Source organism: Oncorhynchus kisutch, linkage group LG6 (genome assembly GCF_002021735.2).
Source record: "Oncorhynchus kisutch isolate 150728-3 linkage group LG6, Okis_V2, whole genome shotgun sequence".
Taxonomy (NCBI): Eukaryota; Metazoa; Chordata; class Actinopteri; order Salmoniformes; family Salmonidae; genus Oncorhynchus; species Oncorhynchus kisutch.
Window position 1 is genome coordinate 31,103,310 of NC_034179.2, and position 26,029 is coordinate 31,129,338.

Consider the following 26,029-nt stretch of genomic DNA (forward strand, 5'->3'; position numbering starts at 1 on the left):
CAAAGGCACTGTAATTTTATATAAGATAATATATTTATATAATATCAATTGATATCACAATATTGCCATTAATACAAATATAAGTTACAGTATTACAGCGTGTCTTGGCTTTTACAAGTTATTTATCATCCGAGTTCTCTAAGGCTCCCTCATTACAATATAATATAATAATATTATCTGTACATAATAAGTATAAAATACACTGATAATAAACCAGTAAACCAGTGTTCCCATGGCCAGCCCTCTGTTGCCCCAGTGAGGGTTGTCAGTGGTCTCCTCCTCCCTCATCCCCTTTTTGGCATCGGTAGCAGTGGTATTGCAGTACAGGGGCATATGATGGTGTTTTTGGGGGTCACCCCCCCCCCCTCATCCTCCTGTAGTGATGTTAGCGGTGGTGTTGGCCCAGGAGGGGAAGGTGTCCAGGTTGAAAATGGCTCTACCCCAGCTGTTAATGGCCAGAGTGATACACAGGATCCCAAGGATGTTCATCACTATACCTGTCTTAGCCTAGAGGAGAGAGAGGGGTTAAAGATGAGGTGGTGGTAGGTTGAGAGGATGGTGGTGAAGGTGGATGAAGAATACGGTGCGAGGAGGAGGTTTAGATTTAAGGTGGGGTGGTAGGGTGAAATATATGCCAAGATACAGTACATTAACTTATTATTCATACTTCCTACTGTATAGTAGGTTTCCGTAGAAGCAGAGGTCAAAAGTGAGGCTCTCACCATATCCGACACCTTCAGGTATCCATAAGAGAACACGATGGCGTTAGGAGGCGTGGCGACAGGGAGCATGAAGGCAAAGGAGGCACTGAGGGTACAGGGTACCATCACATACAGTGGGTTCACTCCTATGGATTGGGACTGCAATAGAACACACACATATTAGCCAGCACATACGTATGCACATGCATGCACACATATGAGTACATGCACAATTAGTAGCCTATTATCCTGCGATGTGGATGTGAATAGGATGAACAAAAAGTGTGTGTGGCTCTGTGTTGGCTCAGTTATCAAAGATTCTTGTCACTGAATGAACAGAACTGAGAGCTCTACACACAGTGCTGTTACAGTCTCAATGTCTGGCCTCTAATGTGACCTATTAGTGTGAATAACCTGTCTTGTTTTCTCTCTCTCTCTCTCTCGCTCTCTCTCTTTCTCTCTGACTGGACTTTTCACTCATTCAGCTCTTTCCCTCTGTCTTCTCTCGCTATTTGCTTATCTCTTTCATTCGTAGATTCTCTCTTTCACTCTCTGAGAAACTCTTCAGTAGTAGGCCTGGCTCAGATCCCCTATTGACCAGCTCTATTCAGTACAATCCAATTTTATCAAAAGGAATCTTGATCCCAGAATGGAGAGCAATCGAGTGTGTTTGTGTGTGTGAGCGAGATGGGGAGAGAGAGAAGTGTGTGTGTGTGGTTGGTTGAGTGTGGGTGGGTGGGTGGGTGTACCATGGAAGCTAGGATGGGCAGGAAGAGTGTAGCGGTAGCCACGTTGCTGGCACACTCAGTGAAGATGGCAGTGAGGAGACAGAGGATGACTGCGATGGCCCAGGGAGGGATGGAGGAGAGAGGTATCATCTGATCACCCAGCCACCGCGACAGACCAGACACCTGGATGGATACACACACATTCAAGCTTATACACATGCACAGACCCATGCATGGACGCAAGCATGCACACATGCACATACAGTGGGCAGAACAAGTATTTGATACACTGCCGATTTTGCAGGTTTTTGTACTTACAAAGCATGTAGAGGTCTGTAATTATTTATCATAGGTACACTTCAACTGTGAGAGACGGAATCTAAAACAAAAATCCAGAAAACATCATTGTAATTCATTTGCATTTTATTGCATTACATAAGTATTTGATACATCAGAAAAGCAGAACTTAATATTTGTTACAGAAAACGTTGTTTGCATTTACAGAGATCATACGTTTCCTGTAGTTCTTGACCAGGTTTGCACACTGCAGCAGGGATTTTGGCCCACTCCTCCATACAGACCTTCTCCAGATTCTTCAGGTTTCGGGGCTGTCACTGGGCAATACCTGACTTTCAGCTCCCTCCAAAGATTTTCTATTGGGTTCAGGTCTGGAGACTGGCTAGGCCACTCCAGGACCTTGAGATGCTTCTTACGGAGTCACTCCTTTGTTGCCCTGGCTGTGTGTTTCGGGTCGTTGTCATGCTGGAAGACCCAGCCACGACCCATCTTCAATGCTCTTACTGAGGGAAGGAGGTTGTTGGCCAAGACCTCGCGATACATGGCCCCATCCATCCTCCCCTCAAAACGGTGCAGTCGTCCTGTCCCCTTTGCAGAAAAGCATCCCCAAAGAATTATGTTTCCACCTTCACGGTTGGGATGGTGTTCTTGGGGTTGTACTCATCCTTCTTCTTCCTCCAAACACGGCGAGTGGAGTTTAGACCAAAAAGCTCTATTTGTGTCTCATCAGACCACATGACCTTCTCCCATTCCTCCTCTGGATCATCCAGATGGTCATTGGCAAACTTCAGATGGGCCTGGACATGCGCTGGCTTGAGCAGGGGGACCTTGCATGCGCTGCAGCATTTTAATCCATGACGGCATAGTGTGTTACTAATGGTTTTCTTTGAGACTGTGGTCCCAGCTCTCTTTAGATCATTGACCAGGTCCTGCCGTGTAGTTCTGGGCTGATCCCTCACCTTCCTCATGAACATTGATGCCCCACGAGGTGAGATCTTGCAGCCCCAGAACGAGGGTGATTGACCGTCATCTTGAACTTCTTCAATTTTCTAATAATTACGCCAACAGTTGTTGCCTTCTCTGCTTGCCTATTGTCCTGTAGCCCATCCCAGCCTTGTGCAGGTCTACAATTTTACCACTGATGTCCTTACACAGCTCTCTGGTCTTTGCCATTGTGGAGAGGTTGGAGTCTGTTTGATTGAGTGTGTGGACAGGTGTCTTTTATACAGGTAACAAGTTCAAATAGGTGCAGTTAATACAGGTAATGAGTGGAGAACAGGAGGGCTTCTTAAAGAAAAACTAACAGGTCTGTGAGAGACGGAATTCTTACTGGTTGGTAGGTGATCAAATACTTATGTCATGCAATAAAATGCAAATTAATTACTTAAAATCATACAATGGGATTTTCTGGATTTTTGTTTTAGATTCAGTCTTTCACAGTTGAAGAGTACCTATGATAAAAATTACAGACCTCTACATGTTTTGTAAGTAGGAAAACCTGCAAAATCAGCAGTGTATCAAATACTTGTTCTCCCCACTGTACACACTGAAGGTTACACACACAAACACACCTCGCTGCCCTTAGCCAGAGCGAAGCCTCCTCCGAGCAGCAGTACAATGCTCCAGGGCATCTTCCTCTGGGTCACCTGCCAGGTCAGCAGGGCAGGGGTGGGGCCGCGGGGGGGCTCTGAGGGGAGAGGGGCACAAACATGTCAAGCAATTTCTACAGTGTGTGTGTGTGTGTGTGTGTATGTGTGTGTGTGTGTGTGTGTGTGTGTATGTGTGTGTGTTTCACCTGTGTCAAAGCTCTGTGTTCTCCAGAAGCAGAGGTAGCGGGGGGGCTCAGAGGGCAAGACGAACAACAGCACGGCAACAAACACTGCCACTGTGGCATCAGTCACAAACCTGGAGAGGTTGGATGGTTGGAAGGTAAGGCCCTAGTAAAACAATCCTATAGGATTTGTGATTTTTCCACCGGAATCCTGTAGGATTCTCACATTCCTATAATATTTTGTTTCACCTCTATCAGAATCCTATTGGAATCGCGTTGGACTACTTTTTTCCTATTGGCAACACTATTGTAGGATTTTGTGTCACCCGATCAGTATCCTATTGGAATGCTGTTGGACTACTTTTTCCTATTGGCAACACTATTGTAGGATTTTGTGTCACCCGATCAGTATCCTATTATAACTGTTTTCTTAATTGAACCCATTAAATTATAGTTTGTGGCTCTGCAGAAAATCACTGGTTTTCTAACATGAGCTATTCTCACAGTTTTATCCTTTACTGTGTGTGAATGCAAGAACTGTGAGTACAGTATTTGTTTCCTTATGAAGTTTTCAATGTTTTAGTCTTATTTCCGTCATTGTACAGAATTTCAAATCAAATCAAATTTTATTTGTCACATACACGTGTTTAGCAGATGTTATTGCGGGTGTAGCGAAATGCTTGTGTTTCTAGCTCCAACAGTGCAGCGATATCTAACAAGTAATATCTAACAATACACACAATCAAAAGTAAAGGAATGGAATTAAGAATATATAAATAGTTGGATGAGCGATGTCAGAGAGGCATAGACGGAGATCTTTGTGGGCTATACTCAGCCTTGTCTCAGGATGGTAAGTTGGTGGTTGAAGATATCCCTCTAGTGGTGTGGGGGCTTTGCTTTGGCAAAGTGGGTGGGGTTATATCCTTCCTGTTTGGCCCTGTCCGGGGGTGTCCTCGGATGGGGCCACAGTGTCTCCTGACCCCTCCTGTCTCAGCCTCCAGTATTTATGCTGCAGTAGTTTGTGTCGGGGGGCTGGGGTCAGTTTGTTATATCTGGAGTACTTCTCCTGTCCTATTCGGTGTCCTGTGTGAATCTAAGTGTGCGTTCTCTAATTCTCTCCTTCTCTCTTTCTTTCTCTCTCTCGGAGGACCTGAGCCCTAGGACCATGCCCCAGGACTACCTGACATGATGACTCCTTGCTGTCCCCAGTCCACCTGGCCATGCTGCTGTTCCAGTTTCAACTGATCTGAGCCCTAGGACCATGCCCCAGGACTACCTGACATGATGACTCCTTGCTGTCCCCAGTCCACCTGGCCATGCTGCTGTTCCAGTTTCAACTTCCACCTGACTGTGCTGCTGCTCCAGTTTCAACTGTTCTGCCTTATTATTATTCGACCATGCTGGTCATTTATGAACATTTGAACATCTTGGCCATGTTCTGTTATAATCTCCACCCGGCACAGCCAGAAGAGGACTGGCCACCCCACATAGCCTGGTTCCTCTCTAGGTTTCTTCCTAGGTTTTGGCCTTTCTAGGGAGTTTTTCCTAGCCACCGTGCTTCTACACCTGCATTGCTTGCTGTTTGGGGTTTTAGGCTGGGTTTCTGTACAGCACTTTGAGATATCAGCTGATGTACGAAGGGCTATATAAATAAATTTGATTTGATTTGATTTGATACAGTAGAATAGGATAGAATACAGTAAATACAGAGTTTTGGTTTAGCATGTGTATAGAGAAGAAGCTTGTGGAAGAGGTTCCTACGCATTAGTTAAGTTTTCCAAATTTGCACTTTGCATTCCACTTTCTTACATATCATATTTCATTGGTGAGTTTGTACCTTTTTGATTCAAATGTCACACGAACTGAGGAGCAGAAGACCTGTAACTAACGTTTCAACCGCAATGGCAAACGTGAATGATAATGGCGCCAACTCCAATCCAACTATTACAGAGCCTCATGAGGTCACACTCCCCACAGATCTTCAGAACCTCCGTACGGTTCTGGTCTCGGAAATTACAGCTACCATTGCCACTCAGCTCAAAACTGCCATCGATGCTGCTCTGGCCCCCTTCTCCACCGTCCTGGATGGTGTCCGAGCCGCTGCAGATGAACAAGGCCGCCAAATTGACGGCTTTGAACATGACCTGTGTGATGACAGTGACCGCATAGTAGCACTTGAGAAAACGGTCGCCTGGCTGAGCTCCGAAAACCAAAAGCTGATTGACAAAACCGATGACCTGGAATCCCGTTCTCGCATTTGTAATCTTTGTGTTGTTGGTATACCAGAGAAATGTGAAAGAGGGGACTCATTTAAGTTCATGTCAGAATTCTTTGCGGATGTGCTGGGTCCAGCCATCGATCCATCACCTCCGAAGCTGGATAGAGCCCACCGCATTGGCCCCTCCCCTGTGAGTGGAGACGACAACTCCAAGCCTAGAGTGTTTATTGTCTGTTTTCACTACTACTGTGACAAGAAGCGCATCCTCCAGAGGCAGGGCAAAGACCAGCGACACTTCTGCGGACGCAAGGTGTTCATCTTTCTTGACCTCAGCTTAAATGTCACCAAGAAAAGAGCTAAATTCCTCAATGTGAAATGTAAAATTCATTAGAAGAAAGTGAAATTCTCACTCCGCTTTCCTGCTCATCTGCACATTGAACACTAATGTTATTGAACTATTGAAAAATGACTACTACTGTCTTGTGTGGTTGTCATTTAAGCTACACATTTGGGAGGTCCTTTTTATTTGGCTAGATGGCTAGCATAGTAATGCATGGCTACAATTCCAAGCTTTTGCCGAGCTCTTTTCTCCAGTCTGATGCAGACTTCTGTAACGTTATCTCCACTTCTATTGATCTTTTTAAAAAATAAATCAGACAAGCTCAACCTCTCATTCTTTCTTATGGGAATCACTTAAGGCCTATCTTAGAGGATACATGATTTCTTATTCTTCTCATTTAAACAAAACTCAGAAAGCTAAACTAGAAGAACTCTAAAGCCATCCTTGACTTAGACCATCAATATGCCCTAATGCCATCTCCAGAGATATATAAGCAACGCTTGAACTTACAATCTGAATTCAATCTCTTGTCCACTACAGATGCAGAACGGTTACTATTGCATTCACATGGTACCTACTATGAACATCGTGACAAGGCAAGTCGTCTGCTCGCACACCAATTAAAACGCAGTGTTGCTACCCGTCTGATTCCCCAAATGAAAGATTCCTCTCATACTTTGATTTCTGACCCTATGGGGATCAATGACACCTTCAAATCTTTCTATTCCTCCATGTATACGTCTGAATTTCCATCAGATACGACCAATATGACTACATTTTTGGGTGAATTGGATACTCCCACAGTTGAGGCTGAAACTGCAGATGACCTTGATTTCCCTCTCAACCTTGAAGAAGATATTCAGTCTAACAAGTCAATGCAGAGCGGCAAGGCTCCAGGGCCTGATGGGTTTCCAACTGGGTTCTTTAAGAAATTCTATACCAAGTTAGCCCCTTTACTTTTATCTATGTACAACGCATCACTTGAACAAGGCTCGTTGCCACCTACCCTAACACAGGCTTCAATAGCGCTTCTCCTTCACTTTCTGTTCTTATTTTAGGCCCCTAAGTCTCCTTAATGTGGATGTAAAGGTGCTGGCGAAGGTGTTAGCGAGGCGTCTGGAAGTAGTCTTACCAGGACTCACATCGCAGGAACAAACCAGCTTTATAAAGGACAGATATTCATTTTTTTACATTCGGACACTGTTTAATATGATTTATTCTAAACAATTCTCCAACTCCCCTGAGGTGGTAATCTCCCTAGATGCAGAGAAGGCATTCAACAGAATTGAGTGGGAGTACCTATTTGCTGTCCTTAAAAAAAAAAAAATTGGATTTGGAGACAAATTTAGCTCATGGATCCGTCACTTGAATACATCGCCCCAGTGTCTGTACCAATGACACTCATTCTGATTATTTTGACGTTAACGTGGGACATGCCAAGGCTAATCACTGTCCCCTTTATTATTTGCTGGCGCCATTGAGCCCCTTTCAGTAGCTTTACGGGCATACTCCTCTTTCCAAGGTGTAACACGGGAAGGAGTTGAACATAGGTTATCATTATATGCAGATGATTTGTTACTCTATGTAAATAACCCTGTAACCTGTTTAAATTCTATCCTTTCCATTCTGGTGAACTTTGGCTCCTTCTCCGGTTACAAGCTGAATCTCCAGAAAAGTGAGTGCTTCCCAATCAATCCAGCAGCGCTACAGCTCCAGCTGACAGACTTGCCATTTCAGCTTAGCCGCTCTGGTTTCAAATACCTTGGCGTGAACGTAACTCGTTCATTACATGCTCTTTTTTCTCCAAACTTTGCAGCAGCAGAGAATTTAAATGAAAACTGATTTTCAGAGATGGGGTAGCTTACCACTATCACTTACAGTGGGGCAGAAAAGTATTTAGTCAGCCACCAATTGTGCAAGTTCTCACCCTTAAAAAGACGAGAGAGGCCTGTAATTTTCGTCATAGGTACACTTCAACTATGACAGACAAAATGAGAATTTTCTTCTCCAGAAAATCACATTGTAGGATTTTTTATGAATTTATTTGCAAATTATGGTGGAAAATAAGTATTTGGTCACCTACAAACAAGTAAGATGTCTTGCTCTCACAGACCTGTAACTTCTTCTTTAAGAGGCTCCTCTGTCCTCCACTCGTTACCTGTATTAATGGCACCTGTTTGAACTTGTTATCAGTATAAAAGACACCTGTCCACAACCTCAAACAGTCACACTCCAAACTCCACTATGGCCAAGACCAAAGAGCTGTCAAAGGACACCAGAAACAAAATTGTAGACCTGCACCAGGCTGGGATGACTGAATCTGCAATAGGTAAGCAGCTTGGTTTGAAGAAATCAACTGTGGGAGCAATTATTAGGAAATGGAAGACATACAAGACCACTGATAATCTCCCTCGATATGGGGCTCCACGCAAGATCTCACACCGTGGGGTCAAAATGATCACAAGAACGGTGAGCAAAAATCCCAGAACCACATGGGGGGACCTAGTGAATGACCTGCAGAGAGCTGGGACCAAAGTAACAAAGCCTACCATCAGTAACACACTACGCCGCCAGGGACTCAAATCCTGCAGTGCCAGACGTGTCCCCCTGCTTAAGCCAGTACTTGTCCAGGCCCGTCTGAAGTTTGCTAGAGAGCATTTGGATGATCCAGAAGAAGATTGGGAGAATGTCATATGGTCAGATGAAACCAAAATATAACTTTTTGGTAAAACCTCAACTCGTCGTGTTTGGAGGACAAAGAATGCTGAGTTGCATCCAAAGTACACCATACCTACTGTGAAGCATGGGGGTGGAAACATCATGCTTTGGGGCTGTTTTTCTGCAAAGGGACCAGGATGACTGATCCTTGTAAAGGAAAGAATGAATGGGGCCATGTATCGTGAGATTTTGAGTGAAAACCTTCTTCCATCAGCAAGGGCATTGAAGATGAAACGTGGCTGGGTCTTTCAGCATGACAATGATCCCAAACACACCGCCCGGGCAATGAAGGAGTGGCTTCGTAAGAAGCATTTCAAGGTCCTGGAGTGGCCTAGCCAGTCACCAGATCTCAACCCCATAGAAAATCTTTGGAGGGAGTTGAAAGTCCGTGTTGCCCAGCAACAGCCCCAAAACATCACTGCTCTAGAGGAGATCTGCATGGAGGAATGGGCCAAAATACCAGCAACAGTGTGTGAAAACCTTGTGAAGACTTACAGAAAACGTTTGACCTCTGTCATTGCCAACAAAGGGTATATAACAAAGTATTGAGATAAACTTTTGTTATTGACCAAATACTTATTTTCTACCATAATTTGCAAATAAATTAATAAAAAATCCTAAAATGTGATTTTCTGGATGTTTTTTCTCATTTTGTCTGTCATAGTTGAAGTGTACCTATGATGAAAATTACAGGCCTCTCTCATCTTTTTAAGTGGTAGAACTTGCACAATTGGTGGCTGACTAAATACTTTTTTGCCCCACTGTATAGTAAGGATGCTGTAAAAATGAACAGTTTACACAAATTCCTTTACCTATTTCAATCTGTCCCATTGTTTTTACCTAAGTGTTTAAAAGAAAAGTAAATCAATCAGGCTGTTGCCACATTTATCTGGGGAGAAAAGGTACCCAGAGTCAGTAGATCTTTACTTCAGAGCTGCAAGTTTAGTGTAGGGCTGGCACTAACCAACTTTTTATACAATTACTGGGCAGACAACTTTCAGAAATTGCCATTCTGGTTACATGCTCCAGATACCCAATGGTGCCACCTAGAGGCACATTCTTGTATTTCTGCTTCTCTTCCTGCTTTGACTCTGCTCTTCTCTCCCAACATTCCCCTCTCGCTATACTCGGAATCCTGTAGTGCTTTCCCCAATTAAGATTTGGTACCAGTTTCGACAACATTTTAAATTCTCTGCTGCATCTACTATGGGTCCTATTGACAAGAATCACGTATTCCCCGCTTCTCTAATACATAATGCTTTCTTTACTGGACAAGGAAAGGTATTAAGTCCTTCTAATTTTTGATCGTTTTCCCAACCTGGCCTCTAAATACTCTCTCTCCATCTAACTTTTTTCATTACCTTCAAATTAGGCATTGTGTCTCCTCCCAATTTTCTGGCTTCCCTGCTCCACCCCCTTGCCAACCCTGGGATGGCATATTGACTCTATTACCTTGACAGAAAGCAGTAATTTATGTTTAATATTTATATATTTAATTATCTATTTGTATATTTTGTCATTGGACAAACACTCCACCAACAAAATTAAATCTGCTTGGGAACGGGAGATGGGTGTTGAATTTACGCAGGAGTGGTGGGATGAGGCGATTGATAGAGAACGCTCCACTACATATTGTGCTCGTCTTGGTCTCATACAATTTAAGGTTTTACATAGGGTGCATCTTTCCAAATCCAGATTGTCTGACATACATCCAAATGTAAATGATGAGTGTGATAGATGTCATGTCTCACCATGAGACCTTAGTTACATGTTCATTCAATGCTCTAAATTACAAAATTACTGGGATTCTATTTTTAAAACTTTATCTGAGGTGCTTGAAATGAACCTGCAGCCTTGTCCCTTGAAAGCTGTTTTTGGTATTCCAGAAGACTTGTTCTCCTTGGACCCCAAAAATGCAGATATGGTTGCTTTTACATCCTTTTTAGCTTGACATAGAATTCATCTCGAGTGGAAGTCTGCTCAGCCCCTCTCTACTTCTCAACAGCTCAATGATGTAATGTTCTTCCTAAAGCTTGAGAAAATGAAGTATTCTCATAGGGGTTCCAATGATACATTTGTTAGAAAATGGCAACCATTTATATCATATTTTAATGGCTTGCAGAGGCTCCCCTCTGATGAGATGCTTTAAGGTTTCCCCGTAAGCATTACCAGAAGTCATTACATAATAGGTACAATCATCAATATAATGCTATAATGCTGTTTTTTAATCTCTTATTCATATCAATATTTTTTTAAACTGCATTGTTGGTTAGGGGCTCGTAAGTAAACATTTTAGAGTAAGGTCTACACCTGTTCGACGCATGTGCCTAATACAATTTGATTTGATCCAGTATAGCAAGTTTGTCTAAGGTTTACTGATCATTTATTTATTTATGTTTTTGTATATTGACTCTGTATTGAGTTGTTTGTATACCCCCCCCCCCCACTGTATTGTTGAATGTTTATTTGTTGCGATATCTCTGTAGAATTTTTGTTTTCGAGGACAGAATTGAGGGAGGATATGGGATGGGAGGGAATCAAGGTGGGTTGACTGAGGTAGGGCGGAGAGGTAGGGAAGGGACTAGGGGGGTTGGGTGGATGTGTTGTATGGAGGGAGGGAAGGAGGGTGGTTGGGATATGGTAAAATCTTTGTACTTACATTGATGTACATTCTGTAAAGCTTGAACAAAAAAATACAAATAATAAGGAATAAAGTAAATACATAAACAAATGTAAACATTATTGCAGTGACTAGTGTTTCAAATATTAAAGTGGCCAGTGATTTCAAGTCTATGTATACAGGGCAGCAGCCTTTAATGTGCTAGTGATGGCTATTTAACAGTCTTGAGATGGCCTTTAACAGTCCCAGTTTTGATGCACACGTACTGACCTCACCTTCTGAATGATGGCGGGGTGAACAGGCAGTGGCTTGGGTGGTTGTTGTCCTTGATTATCTTTTTGGCCTTCCTATGACATTGGGTGCTGTAGGTGTCCTGGAGGGCAGGTAGTTTGCCCCCGGTGATACGTTGGGCAGACCGCACCACCCTCTGGAGAACCCTGCGGTTGCGGGTGGTGCAGTTGCCATACCAGTAGGTGAGACAGCCCGACAAGATGCTCTCAATTGTGCATCTGTAAAAGTTTGTGAGGGTTTTAGGTGCCAAGCAAAATTTCGACAGCCTCCTGAGGTTTAAGAGGCACTGTTGCGCCTTCTTCACCACATTGTCTGTGTGGGTGGATCATTTAAGTTTTTCAGTGATCCGTACGCCAAGGAACTTGAAGCTTTCCATCTTCTCCGCTGCGGCCCCGTCGATGTGGATAGGGGGGTGCTCCCTCTGCTGTTTCCTGAAGTCCACGATCAGCCCCTTTGTTTTGTTGACGTTGGGTGAGAGGCTATTTTCCTGGCACCACATTCACAGGGTCTTCACCTCCTCCCTGTAGGCTGTCTCGTCATTGTTGGTAATCAGGCCTACTATTGTAGTGTCATCTGCAAACTTGATGATTGAGTTGGAGGCGTGCATGGCCATGCAGTCATGGGTGAACAGGGAGTATAGGAGGGGGCTGAGCACTCACCCTTGTGGGGCCCCAGTGTTGAGGATCAGCGAAGTGGAGGAGTTGTTGCCTATCTTCACCACCTAGGGGCGGCCCGTCAAGAAGTCCAGGACCCAGTTGCACAGGGCGGGGTTCAGACCCAGGGCCTCAAGCTTAATTAAGAGCTTGGAGGGTACTATGGTGTTGAATTCTGAGCTATGAACAGCATTCATATATAGGTATTCCTATTTTCCAGATGGGATAGGGCAGTGTGCAGTGCGATGGTGATTGCATCGTCTGTGGATCTATTGGGGCGGTAAGCAAATTGAAGTGGGTCTAGGGTGTCAGGTAAGGTAGAGTTGATATGATCCTTGACTAGTCTCTCAAAGCACTTCATGATGACAGAAGTGAGTGCTACGGGGCGATAGTCATTTAGTTCAGTTAATTTAGCTTTCTTGGGTACAGGAAAAATGATGGTCATCTTGAAGCATGGGGGAACAACAGTCTTGGATAGGGAGAGATTGAATATGTCCATAAACACTCCAGCCAGCTGGTCTGCGTATGCTCTGAGGAACGCGGCTAGGGATTCCGTCTGGGCCGGAAACCTTGCGAGGGTTAACACACTTAAACGTTTTACTCACGTGTTTATCTTGTCCAGAAGCAAGATGTTGGTGCCTGCCACATAGCTGGTTCTCTCTTTGTAGTCCATGATTGTCTGTAGACCCTGCCACATATATGAGCCGTTGAATTGCGAGTCCACTTTGTCTCTATACTGATGTTTTGCCTGTTAGATTGCCTTACGGAGGAAATAACTACACTGTTTGTATTCTGCCATATTCCAAGTCACCTTGCCATGGCTAAATGTCATGGTTCGTGCTTTCAGTTTTGCACAAATGCTGCCACCTGTCCACGATTTCTGGTTAGGGTAGGTTTTAATAGTCACAATGGGTACAACATCTCCTATACACTTCCTGATAAACTCAGTCACCATATCAGTGTTTTTGTCTATGTTGCTCCATGGAGGCTACCCAAAACATATCCCAGTCCGCATGATCAAAACAATCTTGAAGCGTGGATGCCGATTGATCAGACCAGCGTTGAATAGTCCTTAGCACGGGTACTTCCTGTTTGAGTTTCTGCCTATAGGAAGGGAGTAGCAAAATAGAGTCGTGATCAGATTTGCCAAAGGGAGGGCCTTGTAGGCATCCCGGAAGTTAGAGTAGCAGTGCCGAGTGTTTTAGCAGTGCGAGTACTACAGTCAATCGGTTGATAGAACTTCTGTAACTTTTTTTCTCAGATTTGCTTAGATAAAATCCCCAGCTACAATAAATGCAGCCTCAGGATATGTGGTTTCCAGTTTTCATAAATTCCAGTGTAGTTCCTTGAGGGCCGTCGTGGTATCGGCTTTAGGAGGAATATACACGGCTGTGACTATAACCGAAGAGAATTCTCTTGGGAGGTAATATGGTCAGCATTTGATTGTAAGGTATTCTAGGCTGGGTGAACAAAACGACTTGAGTTCCTGTATGTTTTCACAATCACACCATGAGTAGTTAATCATGAAACATACACCCCCATCCTTCTTCCCAGAGAGATATTTTCCTGTCTGCGTGATGAACTGAGAACCGAACTGGCTGAATAGACACAGTATATCCTGAGAGAGCCATGTTTCTGTAAAACAGAGTATGTTACAATCCTTGATGTCTCTTTGGAAGGATATCCTTGCCCTGAGCTCATCAACTTTATTATCCAGAGACTGAACATTAGCGAGTAATATACTCGAAGCGGTGGGGGGTGTGCGCGCCTACTGAGTTGGACTAAAAGTCCACTCCGGGTACCTATTTTCCTTCGGCTGTGTTTTGGAACAGCCTCTGGAATCAGTTCAATTGCCCCGGGGAACAAAGAATCCAGTTTGGGAAAGTCGTGTCCCTGGTCCTAATGCTGGTAATGCTGGTGAGTTACCGTCGCTCTAATATCCAAAAGTTTGTAATATGCAGTATGTAATAACACAAATATTTCCTGGGCTAATAATGTAAGAGATAACACATAAAAAATGAAATACTGCAAAGTTTCCTAAGAGCATGACAGCCCATCCGTCGACACCATTTCCCATATGTTAGCTTAGTAGAAACTCAGCTCCGGGCCCTTTGATCTAAAGTGCCCAAATTCAGCATTTTGACATGTCCCTCCGTCAAACCTGTGTCACTTCTAGGAAGATTTTAACCCACTTAATCTCCAAATGTGTCCAAGTTTCACCATCATTGTAAAGCCCTAGTTATTTTGTTTATTTGACAGTCATTAGTGATTCATTTGCCCCTTATTTTGTCAACCATGTTACGTGAACTGAACTCTCGTTTTAATATGGTAAAAAACATTTTAAAGAAACATTGAACATCTAATAGTCAAATCATCAGTCAAAAGCAGGAAAGCTGGTTCTACTCTTTTTGGCAATTTCCTGGTGTTTTTTGGTGGATAACTGAGTGGCTTGAGCATAACACATCAACCCTTTTACCCATAGATAGACAGGTACAAAAGAATATCAATAAATGTGAAGCTTGCATTCAATTGCGTCATCTGTGGATCTGTTTGGGCAGTATGCAAATTGGAGTGGGTCTAGGGTTTATCGGACAATTGTGTTGATGTGAGCCATTACCAGTGATTCAAGGCTGTAAGTTAATTTACAGTATGACTAATAGAAAAATCAGATCTAGGAACCAGTCCTATTGGTCCCCTATAGGATTTTAATAGGCACTTTTATAATCCCTAGGCTAGGTGACAAGTGGCTGTAATTCAAGTGTCTGGGAGATCTAGGCTGATATAATTTTATTTTATAGGATCCTATAGGATTTCAGTATAAGAATCCAATAGAACAATCCTATCAGATTTTGGAACCAGTCCTATTGGACTCCTATAAGATTCTATGCTACAGGATAGGTTCCAGAATCTGATAAGATTTGCTGTTGGATTGTAATATGATTTTTTCTATTTGAATCCTATAGGATATTTTGACTGCGGGGGTTAGACTGTGTAGGGTTAGGAGGCAGCAGGGGATTAGGGAAGGGGTATACAGGGATTGGGAGTTGGGGAGAGGTACAGCAGAGGAAGGCCGGGGAGAGGTCTTCCAATCCTTTTCTGAACACTAACTAATTGTAACCCAATGACAATGTGATGAGGGACTTTACAATTGGCTCCAAACAGGACCTTAAATGTACAATTGAAGTCTGAAGTTTACATACACTTAGGTTGGAGTCATTAAAACCTGTTTTTCAACCACTCCACACATTTCTTGTTAACAAACTATAGTATTGTCAAGTTGGTTAGAACATCTACTTTGTGCATGACACAAGTCATTTTTCCAACAATTGTTTACAGACAGATTATTTCACCTAAAATCCACTCTATCACAATTCCAGTTGGTCAGAAGTTTACATACACTAAGTTGACTGTACCTTTAAACAGCTTGGAAAATTCCAGAAAATGTTGTCATGGCTTTAGAAGCTTCGGATAGGCTAATTGACATCATTTGAGTCAATTGGAGGTTTACCTGTGGATGTATTTCAAGGCCTACCTTCATACTCAGTGCGTCTTTGCTTGACATCATGGGAAAAGCAAAAGAAATCAGCCAAGACCTCACAAAAATAATTGTAGACCTCCAAATGTCTGGTTCATCCTTTGGAGCAATTTCCAAAAGCCTGAAGGTACCACATTCATTTATACAAACAATAGTACGCAAGTATAAACACCATGGGATCACGCAGCCATCATACCGCTCAGGAAGGAGATGCGTTCTGTTTCCTAGAGATGAACGTACTTTGGTGCGAAAAGATGCTGGAGGAAACAGGTACAACAGCATCTATATCCACAGTAAAACAAGTCCTATATCGACATAACCTGAAAATGCCACTCAGCAACGAAGAAGCCACTGCTCTTTAACCACCATAAAAAAACAGACGGTTTACGGTTTACAACTGCACATGGGGACAAATATTGTACATTTTGGAGAAACGTCCTCTGATCTGATGAAACAAAAATAGACTAATAGAACAACTGTTTGGCCATAATGACAATCATTATGTTTGGAGGCCGAAGAACACCATCACAACCGTGAAGCACGGGGGTAGCAGCATCATGTTGTGGGGGTGCATTGCTGCAGGAGGGACTGGTACACTTCACAAAATAGATGGCATCATGAGGCTGGAAAATGATGTGGATATATCAAAGCAACATCTCAAGACTTCAGTCAGGAAGTTAAAGCTTGGTCGCAAATGGGACTTTCAAATGGACAATGACCCCAAGCATACTTCCAAAGTTGTGGCAAAATGGCTTAAGGACATCAAAGTCAAGTGGCCATCACAAAGCCCTGACCTCAATCCTATGGAAAAATGTGTGGGCAGAACTGAAAAATTGTTTGCGAGCAAGGAGGCCTACAAACCTGACTCAGTTACACAAGCTCTGTCAGTGGGAATGGGCCAAAATTCACCCAACTTATTGTGGGAAGCTTGTGGAAGGCTACCCACAACAAGTTAAACAACTTAAAGGCAATGCTACCATTGTATGTAAACTTCTGACACATTGGGAATGTGATAAAAGAAATAAAAACACATAATTCTCTCCACTATTATTTTGACATTTCACATTCTTAAAATGAAGTGGTGATCTTTACTGACCAAAACAAGGACATTTTTACTAGAATTAGGAATTGTGAAAACTGAGTTTAAATGTATTTGGCTAAGGTATACAGTGCCTTGCGAAAGTATTTGGCCCCCTTGAACTTAAAAAAGTTTGAAATATCCAATAAATGTCGTTCCACTTCATGATTGTGTCCCACTTGTTGTTGATTCTTCACAAAAAAATACAGTTTTATATCTTTATGTTTGAAGCCTGAAATGTGGCAAATGGTCGCAAAGTTCAAGGCGGCCGAATACTTTCGCAAGGCACTGTATGTAAATGTACGACTTCAACTGTACACAGAGAGCTAACATTAATAATATGCATATCAATCTCTCATGGCTCAAAGTACAGGAGAGAATGATTTCATCACTATTTGTTTTTGTAAGAAGTATTGACATGCTGAATGCACCGAGCTGTCTGTTTAAAGTACTAGCACAGCAGACATCCATCCATACCCCACAAGACATGCCATCAGAGGTCTGCTGGGGGTCTCACAATCCCCAGAACTGACTATGGGAGGCGCACAGTACGGCATAGAGACATGGCTACATGGAGCTCTATTCCACATCAGGTAAATGATGCAAGCAGTACAATCAGATTTGAAAAAAAGGTACAAATACACCTTATGGAACAGCGGGGACTGTGAATATACACACAGGCACAGACACACTCATACATACATATCCACATGTACATATCCACAACACGCACACTCTGCACACATGTACACATAGATTTTGTATTGTAGATATGTGATAGTAGAGTAGTGGCCTCACACACGTAATGTGTTGTGAAAAGTGTTATGAAATGTCATTTCATGTAATATTTGTAATTGTATATAACTGCCTTAATGTTGCTGGTCCCCAGGAAGAGTAGCTGCTACCTTGACATCAGGTAACGGGGATCCTTAATAACTACAAATACAAATAAAGAGTGGATTGACGTAATGTTTGATGACCTTAGCCCCAGTTTGATCCAGGATTCTGCTATAATCAACACCTGTTTCCATGGTGATGTGCCCATTCATAGATTGACAGACGTCACATATGCCCTCTGTGATAGGGTGGTCACATGACCAGATAAGAGCGAACGCAGTGTGTGCCTCTCCTGCCCATCGATCTGTTTGTCATAAAGAAGTGTGCTTACTCTCTCATTCACTCTAGTGAGATCATGTTTCCCAGACTCTGTGTGTGCATGTGCTTATGCAAGTCTTTGTGTGTGCCGGTCAGAGCGTGTGTACGTGCACAAGTTTGTGTTTCTGTGTGTCAAAGTTCAGAACATGTTTATTGATGCAACACAGACGGTTTACTCTGGGAACGACACGTTTTGTACATTTGTGTTTGTTTTCTCCTGTTCCCCGTGTCCTGACACTTGTTCTAACAGAAGGTTCTGGGTCTAAAGACAACTCAGGTAATCTATCCTTCAGATCAAGCTTGCGTTACTGTGCGTGTGTCTGTATATTTCCACCTGCTAGTGTTTTGTGTGTGAGTCTGTGTGGTTGAGTATATATGGTGTGTAAAGTATTTCACTGTGTGTGGTGTGTGTTACATACTCTGCCTTTGTGTTGAAGATGTGGGTTGCCCATCCGTTGATGAAGCCTGGGCTTCGTGTGAACCACAACACCACCAGCAGAATGAAGAGCCCCAGGACACTCAACTCTCCATAGGACACTGGCCCCAGACGACGATGCTCCTCACGGATCAAATCATACGCTGCATGTTCTTTCTCTGACTGCACAGCACCACAGCCCCACGTACGCTTCAGACTAGAGAGGAAGAGGGGGAGAAAGGGACAAGAGAAATGAGTGGGGGAGCAAAAGAGAAGGGGGTGAGAGAAAGACAGAGTGAGTGAGTGAGAGAGATTATTTAAACTAATAAGTCAGATAAGAAGCAGAGTGAGTGAGAGAGAGAAATGATTTAAACTAATAGGTCAGATAAGAAGCAGAGTGAGTGAGAGAGACATTGCCCCTATTTGGCCTATGCAAACCTTTACAAATATCATGTTGTGGTTGAACTGAGAGGAGAGAGTAGAGTTAGAATAATGCACTGTGATGCTCTGGCCAGGTCACTCACTCGAAGCCGATGAAGACGAGCTGGAGCCAGAGCCAGGCCAGCGTCAGCATTAGCAGCATTGTGGGGAAGGCAAAGGCGAACCACGAGGCAAAGTTAACCACGTCACCGTTCTGAGGGAAGAGTCTGACAGTGGGTTTCTGTTAAGAACTTCACTTCTCAAAAATTTTAAATGCCAGTTGATCAACACGATATGTTCGGATACCCATATCTATATTCATATATGGGATATGCACTAACATTTGTGAGGTGTATGTCTGTGAGAGGTACATATGCTCTGTGTGTGTGTGTGTGTGCATGCGTGCGTGCGTGTGTGTGTTACATACTGGCTCATCTGCCCTGTGAGGACGAGGTTGGGTCCGGTACCAGTGAGAGTGGCAGTGCCTCCGATGCTGGCAGCGTAACACACACACAACGTCAAGCCTTTACACATTTTCGTCCTCTCCTTCTCCTCCTCTTCCTCCCCAACCTGCTCCTCTGCTTCAGTCCCCTCCTTCAAGACCATGGACACTACCACTTTATACAGAGAGGAAGGGGGAGACAATACCACTATATATTAGAGAGGTTTGGGAATCAGGACTACCAAGAGGTCACAGCCAAAGTTGTTAGCTAGGCAGGCTATAGTGTGCCTGTTGCCTGTAGACATACAACCTAAATCTATATTTGTCTGAAATCGCCATGTACATGTAACTGTATTATGGTGTGTTGGTGAGAAGGCAGTACTCCAATTCTCACCTAGCCCCCTGCTCTGACCTCTGCCCCCAGCCCAGTGCCCCTCACCTGGCTTCCCATCAGCCAGAGAGTTGTCCTGGTGAACTGGTTTGTCTGGGGAGTCCAGTTTATCCTCTGTGGCTGGTTTCTCCAGTGGAATGTGATTGTCCTGGATGATAAGTTTGTCCTGTGGATTTGAACTGTTCTCCAGTCTTTCCTCAGGAATCATACCATTCTCCTGCCTCTGGGGGATGGGCAAGGGCTTCTCCCCATTCTGTGGGCTGTTGAGCTGCTCCAGAACAGCCTGGACAATGGGGACCATCATAGCTGTGGTGGCTGTGTTACTGATCCACATGGACAGGAACGCTGTCACACCCATGAACCCTAGCATCAGACTGGCGTGGACAGCAAAAGGGGGCCAGTGTATCAGAAAGAGAAAAGAGGAAGTGGAGAAGGAGGAAATAATGCTAGGCTTTAGCTCAGTGGGTTTACATGGTCTTGAATTTTGCAGACAATCCTGATTTGATACCTGAAAAACTGATAAAGATAGACACCTGTGATTAGCTACTCACAGGGCAGGCCGCACCCCCACAACAAGTAGAACCCTGAGGGCGATGCGCTTGTGAAGGTTCCATGTCTCCACGGCAACAGCCACCATCAGACCGCCTACAAACAGCATGTTGGTGTCCTTCAGGTACTGCATACACACCTGATACAGATGTAGGATCTTACTTTGATCCAGTTTGCTACAGCAGGAAAATAATCTCTCAACAGGAAATGTCTATTATTATGTGGATTATAATGAATGGACATTTTTGTAGGGGTTGATACAATATATACACAAGTATGTGGACACCCCTTCAAATGAATGGATTTGGCTATTTCAGCCACACCCTTTGCTGATAGGTGTATAAAATCAAGCACACAGCCATGCAATCTCCATAGACAAATATTGGCAGTAGAATGGATTTACGGCAGAGCTCAGTGACTTTCAACGTGGTGCCGTTATAGGATAACATCTTTCAAACAAGTCAGTTCGTCAAATTTCTGCCCTGCAAGAGCTGCGCTGGTCCACTGTAAGTGCTGTTATTGTGAAGTGGAAATGTCTAGGAGCAACAACGGCTCAGCTGGGACCTCCGAGTGCTGAAGCGTGTAAAAATCGTCTCTCCTCAGTTGCAACACTCACTACTGAGTTCCAAACTGCCTCTGGAAGCAACATCAGCACAAGAACTGTTCGTCATGAGCTTCATGAAATGGGTTTCCATGGCCAAGCAGCCGCATAGAAGCCTAAGATCACCATGCGCAATGCCAAGCGTCGGCTGGAGTGGTGTAAAGCTCGCTGCCATTGGACACTGGAGCAGTGGACAGGCGTTCTCTGGAGGGATGAATCACACCTCACCATCTGGCAGTTCGATGTACAAATCTGGGTTTGGCGGATGCCAGTAAAACGCTACCTGCCCCAATACATAGTGCCAACTATAACATTTGGTGGACGAGGAATAATAGTCTGGGGCTGTTTTTCATGGTTCGGGCCCCTTTGTTCCAGTGAAGAGAAGTCTTAACGATACTAGACGATACTGTGCTTCCAACTTTGTGGCAACAGTTTGGGGAAGGCCCTTTCCTGTTTCCACATGACAATCATTTCCATCATGTCCATCATTTTTTATAAATAATTTATAATTAAACGATTATTTATTTAACTAGGCAAGTCAGTTAAGAACAAATTCTTATTTACAATGACGGCCTATCCCGGCCAAACCCTAACCCGGACAACGCTGGGCAAATTGTGCACCGCCCTATGGGACTCCCAATCACAGCCGGTTGTGATACAGCCTTGAATCAAACCAGGGTCTGTAGTGATGCCTCTAGCACTGAGATGCAGTGCCTTAGACCGCTGCGTCACTCGGCGAGATCGGTGTGGAAGAACTTGACTGGCCTGCACAGAGCCCTGACTTCAACCCCATCGAACACCTTTGGGATGGATTACCGACTGCGAGCCAGGCAAAATCGCTCAACATCAGTGCCCAACCTTACTAATGCTCTTGTGGCTGAATGGAAGTAAGTCCCCACAGTAATGTTTCAACATCTAGTGGAAAGCCTTCCCAGAAGAGTGGAGGCTGTTATAGCAGCAAAGCTGGGACCAACTCCATATTAATGCCCATGATTTTGGAATGAGATGTTCGACGAGCAGTTGTCCACATATCTTTGATCATGTAGTGTACATTTTCGGTAAGGAAGAATCAAGTCAAAGTGGAAATTACAAACTTCAAAAGCCTTTAACCTCAAATACTCTACAGGTTTTACAGTTTCTGCATCGCAGTAAAGTTCTCCTGCAGCAGGGTGCTCAAATTAAGATCCTACATCTTTACGCACGTACCTGCTTGGACTCCATGATGCCAAACAGAGGGAAAAGGACAGCGGGCAGGAGAGCAGTCACCGCTAGTGGCAATACCTCAGTACACCAGTACACTGCCATCAGAGCTATCACATAGGCACATCTTGCCTCCTGCAAACACACACAGTTACAATACTCTATTTAGAGCCATATAGAAGTACAGAGAACCCAAATATTCTTGAGTTCAAAAGGACACAAACACACACACACACACACACAAAATAACTGAAGCACACGAACAGAATGTTCTCTGTGTCTGGGGGTGCCATTGTATAAACGTTGATCTGCGATGTGAATTCGTCGAGCTCAAGTAATGTAAACTTGAACTTAAACACCCTATGGTGTGACGAGGAAATGTTTCCTCCCTCTTCTACGCCAGGAGTGGGCGGCCCCGGTGCACAAATGAGCAAGAGGACGTACTAAGAGGACGTACTAAGACACTCTAACTACATTAGAGTGTCTAGTTTGAGAAAGTCCTCAACTAGCAGCTTCATTAAATAGTACCCGCAAAACGCCAGTCTCAAAGTCAACAGTGAAGAGGTCGACTCCGGGATGCTGGCCTTCTAGGCAGAGTTGCAAAGACAAAGCTATATCTCAGACTGGCCAATAAAAAGAAAAGATTAAGAAGGGAAAACGAACAGACACTGGACAGAGGAACTCTGACTAGAAGGCCAACATCCTGGAGTCGCCTCTTCACTGTTGATGTTGAGACTGGTGTTTTGTGGGTACTATTTAATGAAGCTGCCAGTTGAGGACTTGTGAGGCATCTGTTTCTCAAACTAGACACTCTAATGTACTTGTCATCTTGCTCAGATGTGCACCAGGGCCTCCCTCTCCTCTTTCTATTCTGGTTAGAGACAGTTTGCGCTGTTCTGTGAAGGGAGTGGTACACAGCATTGTACGAGATCTTCAGTTTCCTGGTAATTTATCTCATGGAATAGCCTTAACTTCTCAGAACAAGAATAGACTGACGAGTTTCAGAAGAAAGGTCTTTGTTCCTGGCCATTTTCAGCCTGTAATCAAACCCACAAATGCTGAAGCTCCAGATACTCAACTAGTCTAAAGAAGGTCCGTTTTATTGCTTCTTTAATGAGCACAACAGTTTTCAGCTGTGCTAACATCATCGCAAAATGGTTTTCTAATGATCAATTAGCCTTTTTAAAATGATAAACTTGGATTAGCTAATACAACGTGCCATTGGAACACAGGAGTGATGGTTGCTGATAATGGGCCTCTGTACGCCTATGTAGATATTCCATAAAGAATCTGCCGTTTCCAGCTACAATAGTAATTTACAACATTAACAATGTCTACACTGTATTTCTGATCAATTTGATGTTATTTTAATGGACAAAAAAAATGCTTTTCTTTCAAAAACAAGGAAATATTTAAATGACCCCAAACTTTTTAACTGTAGTGTATGTGCTGCGCAAATTCAATCAGTGTTCAGACATGAGTAATTATACAGTTTTGGAATCCTTATTACTTCAGCACCCCTACTTCCCATGGCTATAACCTTCTGTCTTATGTAACCATACCAAATGTAACATATCATACTAATTTGTGTTGTCACGGTTTTCCGTTTACTATATTACTTGTAGTCTTTGAGACCGGGCTGCTTAGCGGGGCAGTTCTATCTTAAGAGGACAAGAAAGGGTTAAAGACAACACGAATAGTTCTGCGCTAAGTTCACCCCTGGCGCAAGCTGAAAGAATGTGTCACCCCCTTGTCACACCAGGTCCTGACCCTGTTACCCTCTGTACATTTGTAGGAATTTCCATTTTCTAAATTGGCAGAAAAAGTGCGCTCTTCTGAAAAAGAAATCAACATAATACATCTGTGTGTGTGTGCATGCGTGCGTGTTTGTGTGTCTGTGCATGCGTGTTTGTGTGTCTGTGCATGCGTGTTTGTGTGTCTGTGCATGCGTGCGTGTTTGTGTGTCTGTGCATGCGTGCGTGTTTGTGTGTCTGTGCATGCGTGTTTGTGTGTCTGTGCATGCGTGTGTGGCGGAGGCCTAAAGGAATAAATGTTTAAGTCAAAATCAGCATGTCAGGTGTACAAATGAATAATTCATGAAATATCTAACAAGACGATAGAATACTAGTAGGCTCTTACTAAAATATTTTCAATCATTATACAGACAGCGTACTCTTGGTGCAGAAATCAGAAAGACTAGGCCTAGATGGGGTCAAGAGGAGATAGGGACCCCTGGAATATGTCTGTTCCAGAAATTTGGTGCATACCGTGGTTCCGATCAGTAGAGGCAGCGGGAGGAGCAGGAACGGTGTACAGAACAGAATCACCCCATCCTTGAACATCCACATAATCTGGAGCGAAGACACCATCTTCGCTCGATCAGAGAATACTGACATAAATTAGAGTTGCACGCGTCCCGTCCCAGGGAAGAAAGCAAAAATTATGAGGGAGAGCTCAGATACCTCCAGATACCTCCGGCTTTACAGTTGAGACACAACTGCACATGACATCTCTCTGTCTCTCTCTCTACTCTCTCTCTCTCTGTTTTTTTACTCTCTCTCTGTGTGTGCACAAAGGGGTGGCAACACTTTTGAGTGGCATTCTTGTGCGTGTGTGAGTGAGTGTGTGTGAGAGCTAGAGAGAGAAAAAATGTTGAGTAGCATTTATACTTAAAAATTAACTTAGAAAAAATAGGAAAATTAACACGGCTCTCTGAAACTAGAATGTACCGTATTCTGAGAGAGACATAAGGGGGAGGATAGATAGATAGATAGATAGATAGATAGATAGATAGATAGATAGATAGATAGATAGATAGATAGATAGATAGATAGATAGATAGATAGATAGATAGATAGATAGATAGATAGATAGATAGATAGATAGATAGATAGATAGATAGATAGATAGATAGATAGATAGATAGATAGATAGATAGATAGATAGATAGATAGATATGGTTTCCTTGGAACAGCAGTAGCTGCTGGGAAACTCCAAACTTCCTTTGTGAAGTTACACTCCCCAAAACACCACAGACACACACACACACACACACACACACACACACACACACACACACACACACACACACACACACACACACACACACATAACTTATTTCAAATACTACTTTCAAATACCTAGATTCAATGCATGGGAGTGTATTTGAGTCAATACAATACTTTCCAAGTGTTTTTCCAAATACATTCCAATATTCAACTACTTGTCTTTTCAAATAAAACATATTTGAATACTTACTTCGAAATGTATAGAACCAGTCAAAAAGTTTGGACACACCTACTCATTCAAGGATAGTTAAACAAAACAGAACACGCACGCACGTGCACACACACACACACACACACACACACACACACACACACACACACACACACACACACACACACACACACACACACACACACACACACACACACACACACTCACACACACACACACACACACACACATAACTTATTTCAAATACTACTTTCAAATACCTAGATTCAATGCATGGGAGTGTATTTGAGTCAATACAATACTTTCCAAGTGTTTTTCCAAATACATTCCAATATTCAACTACTTGTCTTTTCAAATAAAACATATTTGAATACTTACTTCGAAATGTATAGAACCAGTCAAAAAGTTTGGACACACCTACTCATTCAAGGATAGTTAAACAAAACAGAACACGCACGCACGTGCACACACACACACACACACACACACACACACACACACACACACACACACACACACACACACACACACACACACACACACACACACACACACACACACACACACACACACACATTATTTGACTTACTTTAGATCCTACACTGCCACCCTATGGCCATTTTTGTACATACACTCAGTCCTTATCATGATATGTCACTTGAAATA

At 43.3% G+C, this 26,029-nt stretch overlaps 1 protein-coding gene across 2 annotated transcripts; it reads right to left on the minus strand.

Annotated features, from left to right (window-relative positions):
* Positions 1-104: 104 nt before the first annotated feature.
* Positions 105-24,712, minus strand: LOC109892699 (solute carrier family 13 member 5-like). 2 transcript variants are annotated; one of them, XM_031826599.1, is made up of 12 exons: positions 24,391-24,712; positions 22,130-22,258; positions 20,325-20,461; positions 19,822-20,147; positions 19,368-19,557; positions 19,045-19,167; positions 18,525-18,737; positions 3,522-3,631; positions 3,298-3,413; positions 1,451-1,612; positions 723-860; positions 105-507 (listed from the first exon to the last, which is right to left on the minus strand). In XM_031826599.1, exons 1-12 carry the CDS (start codon positions 24,517-24,519, stop codon positions 367-369), a joined length of 1,914 nt encoding a protein of 637 aa, XP_031682459.1. In that variant the 5' UTR covers positions 24,520-24,712; the 3' UTR covers positions 105-366. The 2 variants fall into 2 exon arrangements, with proteins under 2 accessions (XP_031682459.1, XP_020341003.2); XM_020485414.2 differs by having other exon boundaries at positions 19,777-20,147.
* Between the last annotated feature and the right edge of the window lie 1,317 nt (positions 24,713-26,029).

Bases quoted from the DNA above. Each gene is read 5' to 3' on its own strand.
- LOC109892699 (XM_020485414.2), bottom strand. From the start codon at position 24,519: ATGTCAGTATTCTCTGATCGAGCGAAGATGGTGTCTTCGCTCCAGATT. The intron at 22,259-24,390 runs GTATGCACCAAA...GTGTGTTTGCAG, and splicing joins CTCTACTGATCGGAACCACG to GAGGCAAGATGTGCCTATGT. The intron at 19,558-19,776 runs GTGAGAATTGGA...CTCTGTATAAAG, and splicing joins AGGTCAGAGCAGGGGGCTAG to TGGTAGTGTCCATGGTCTTG.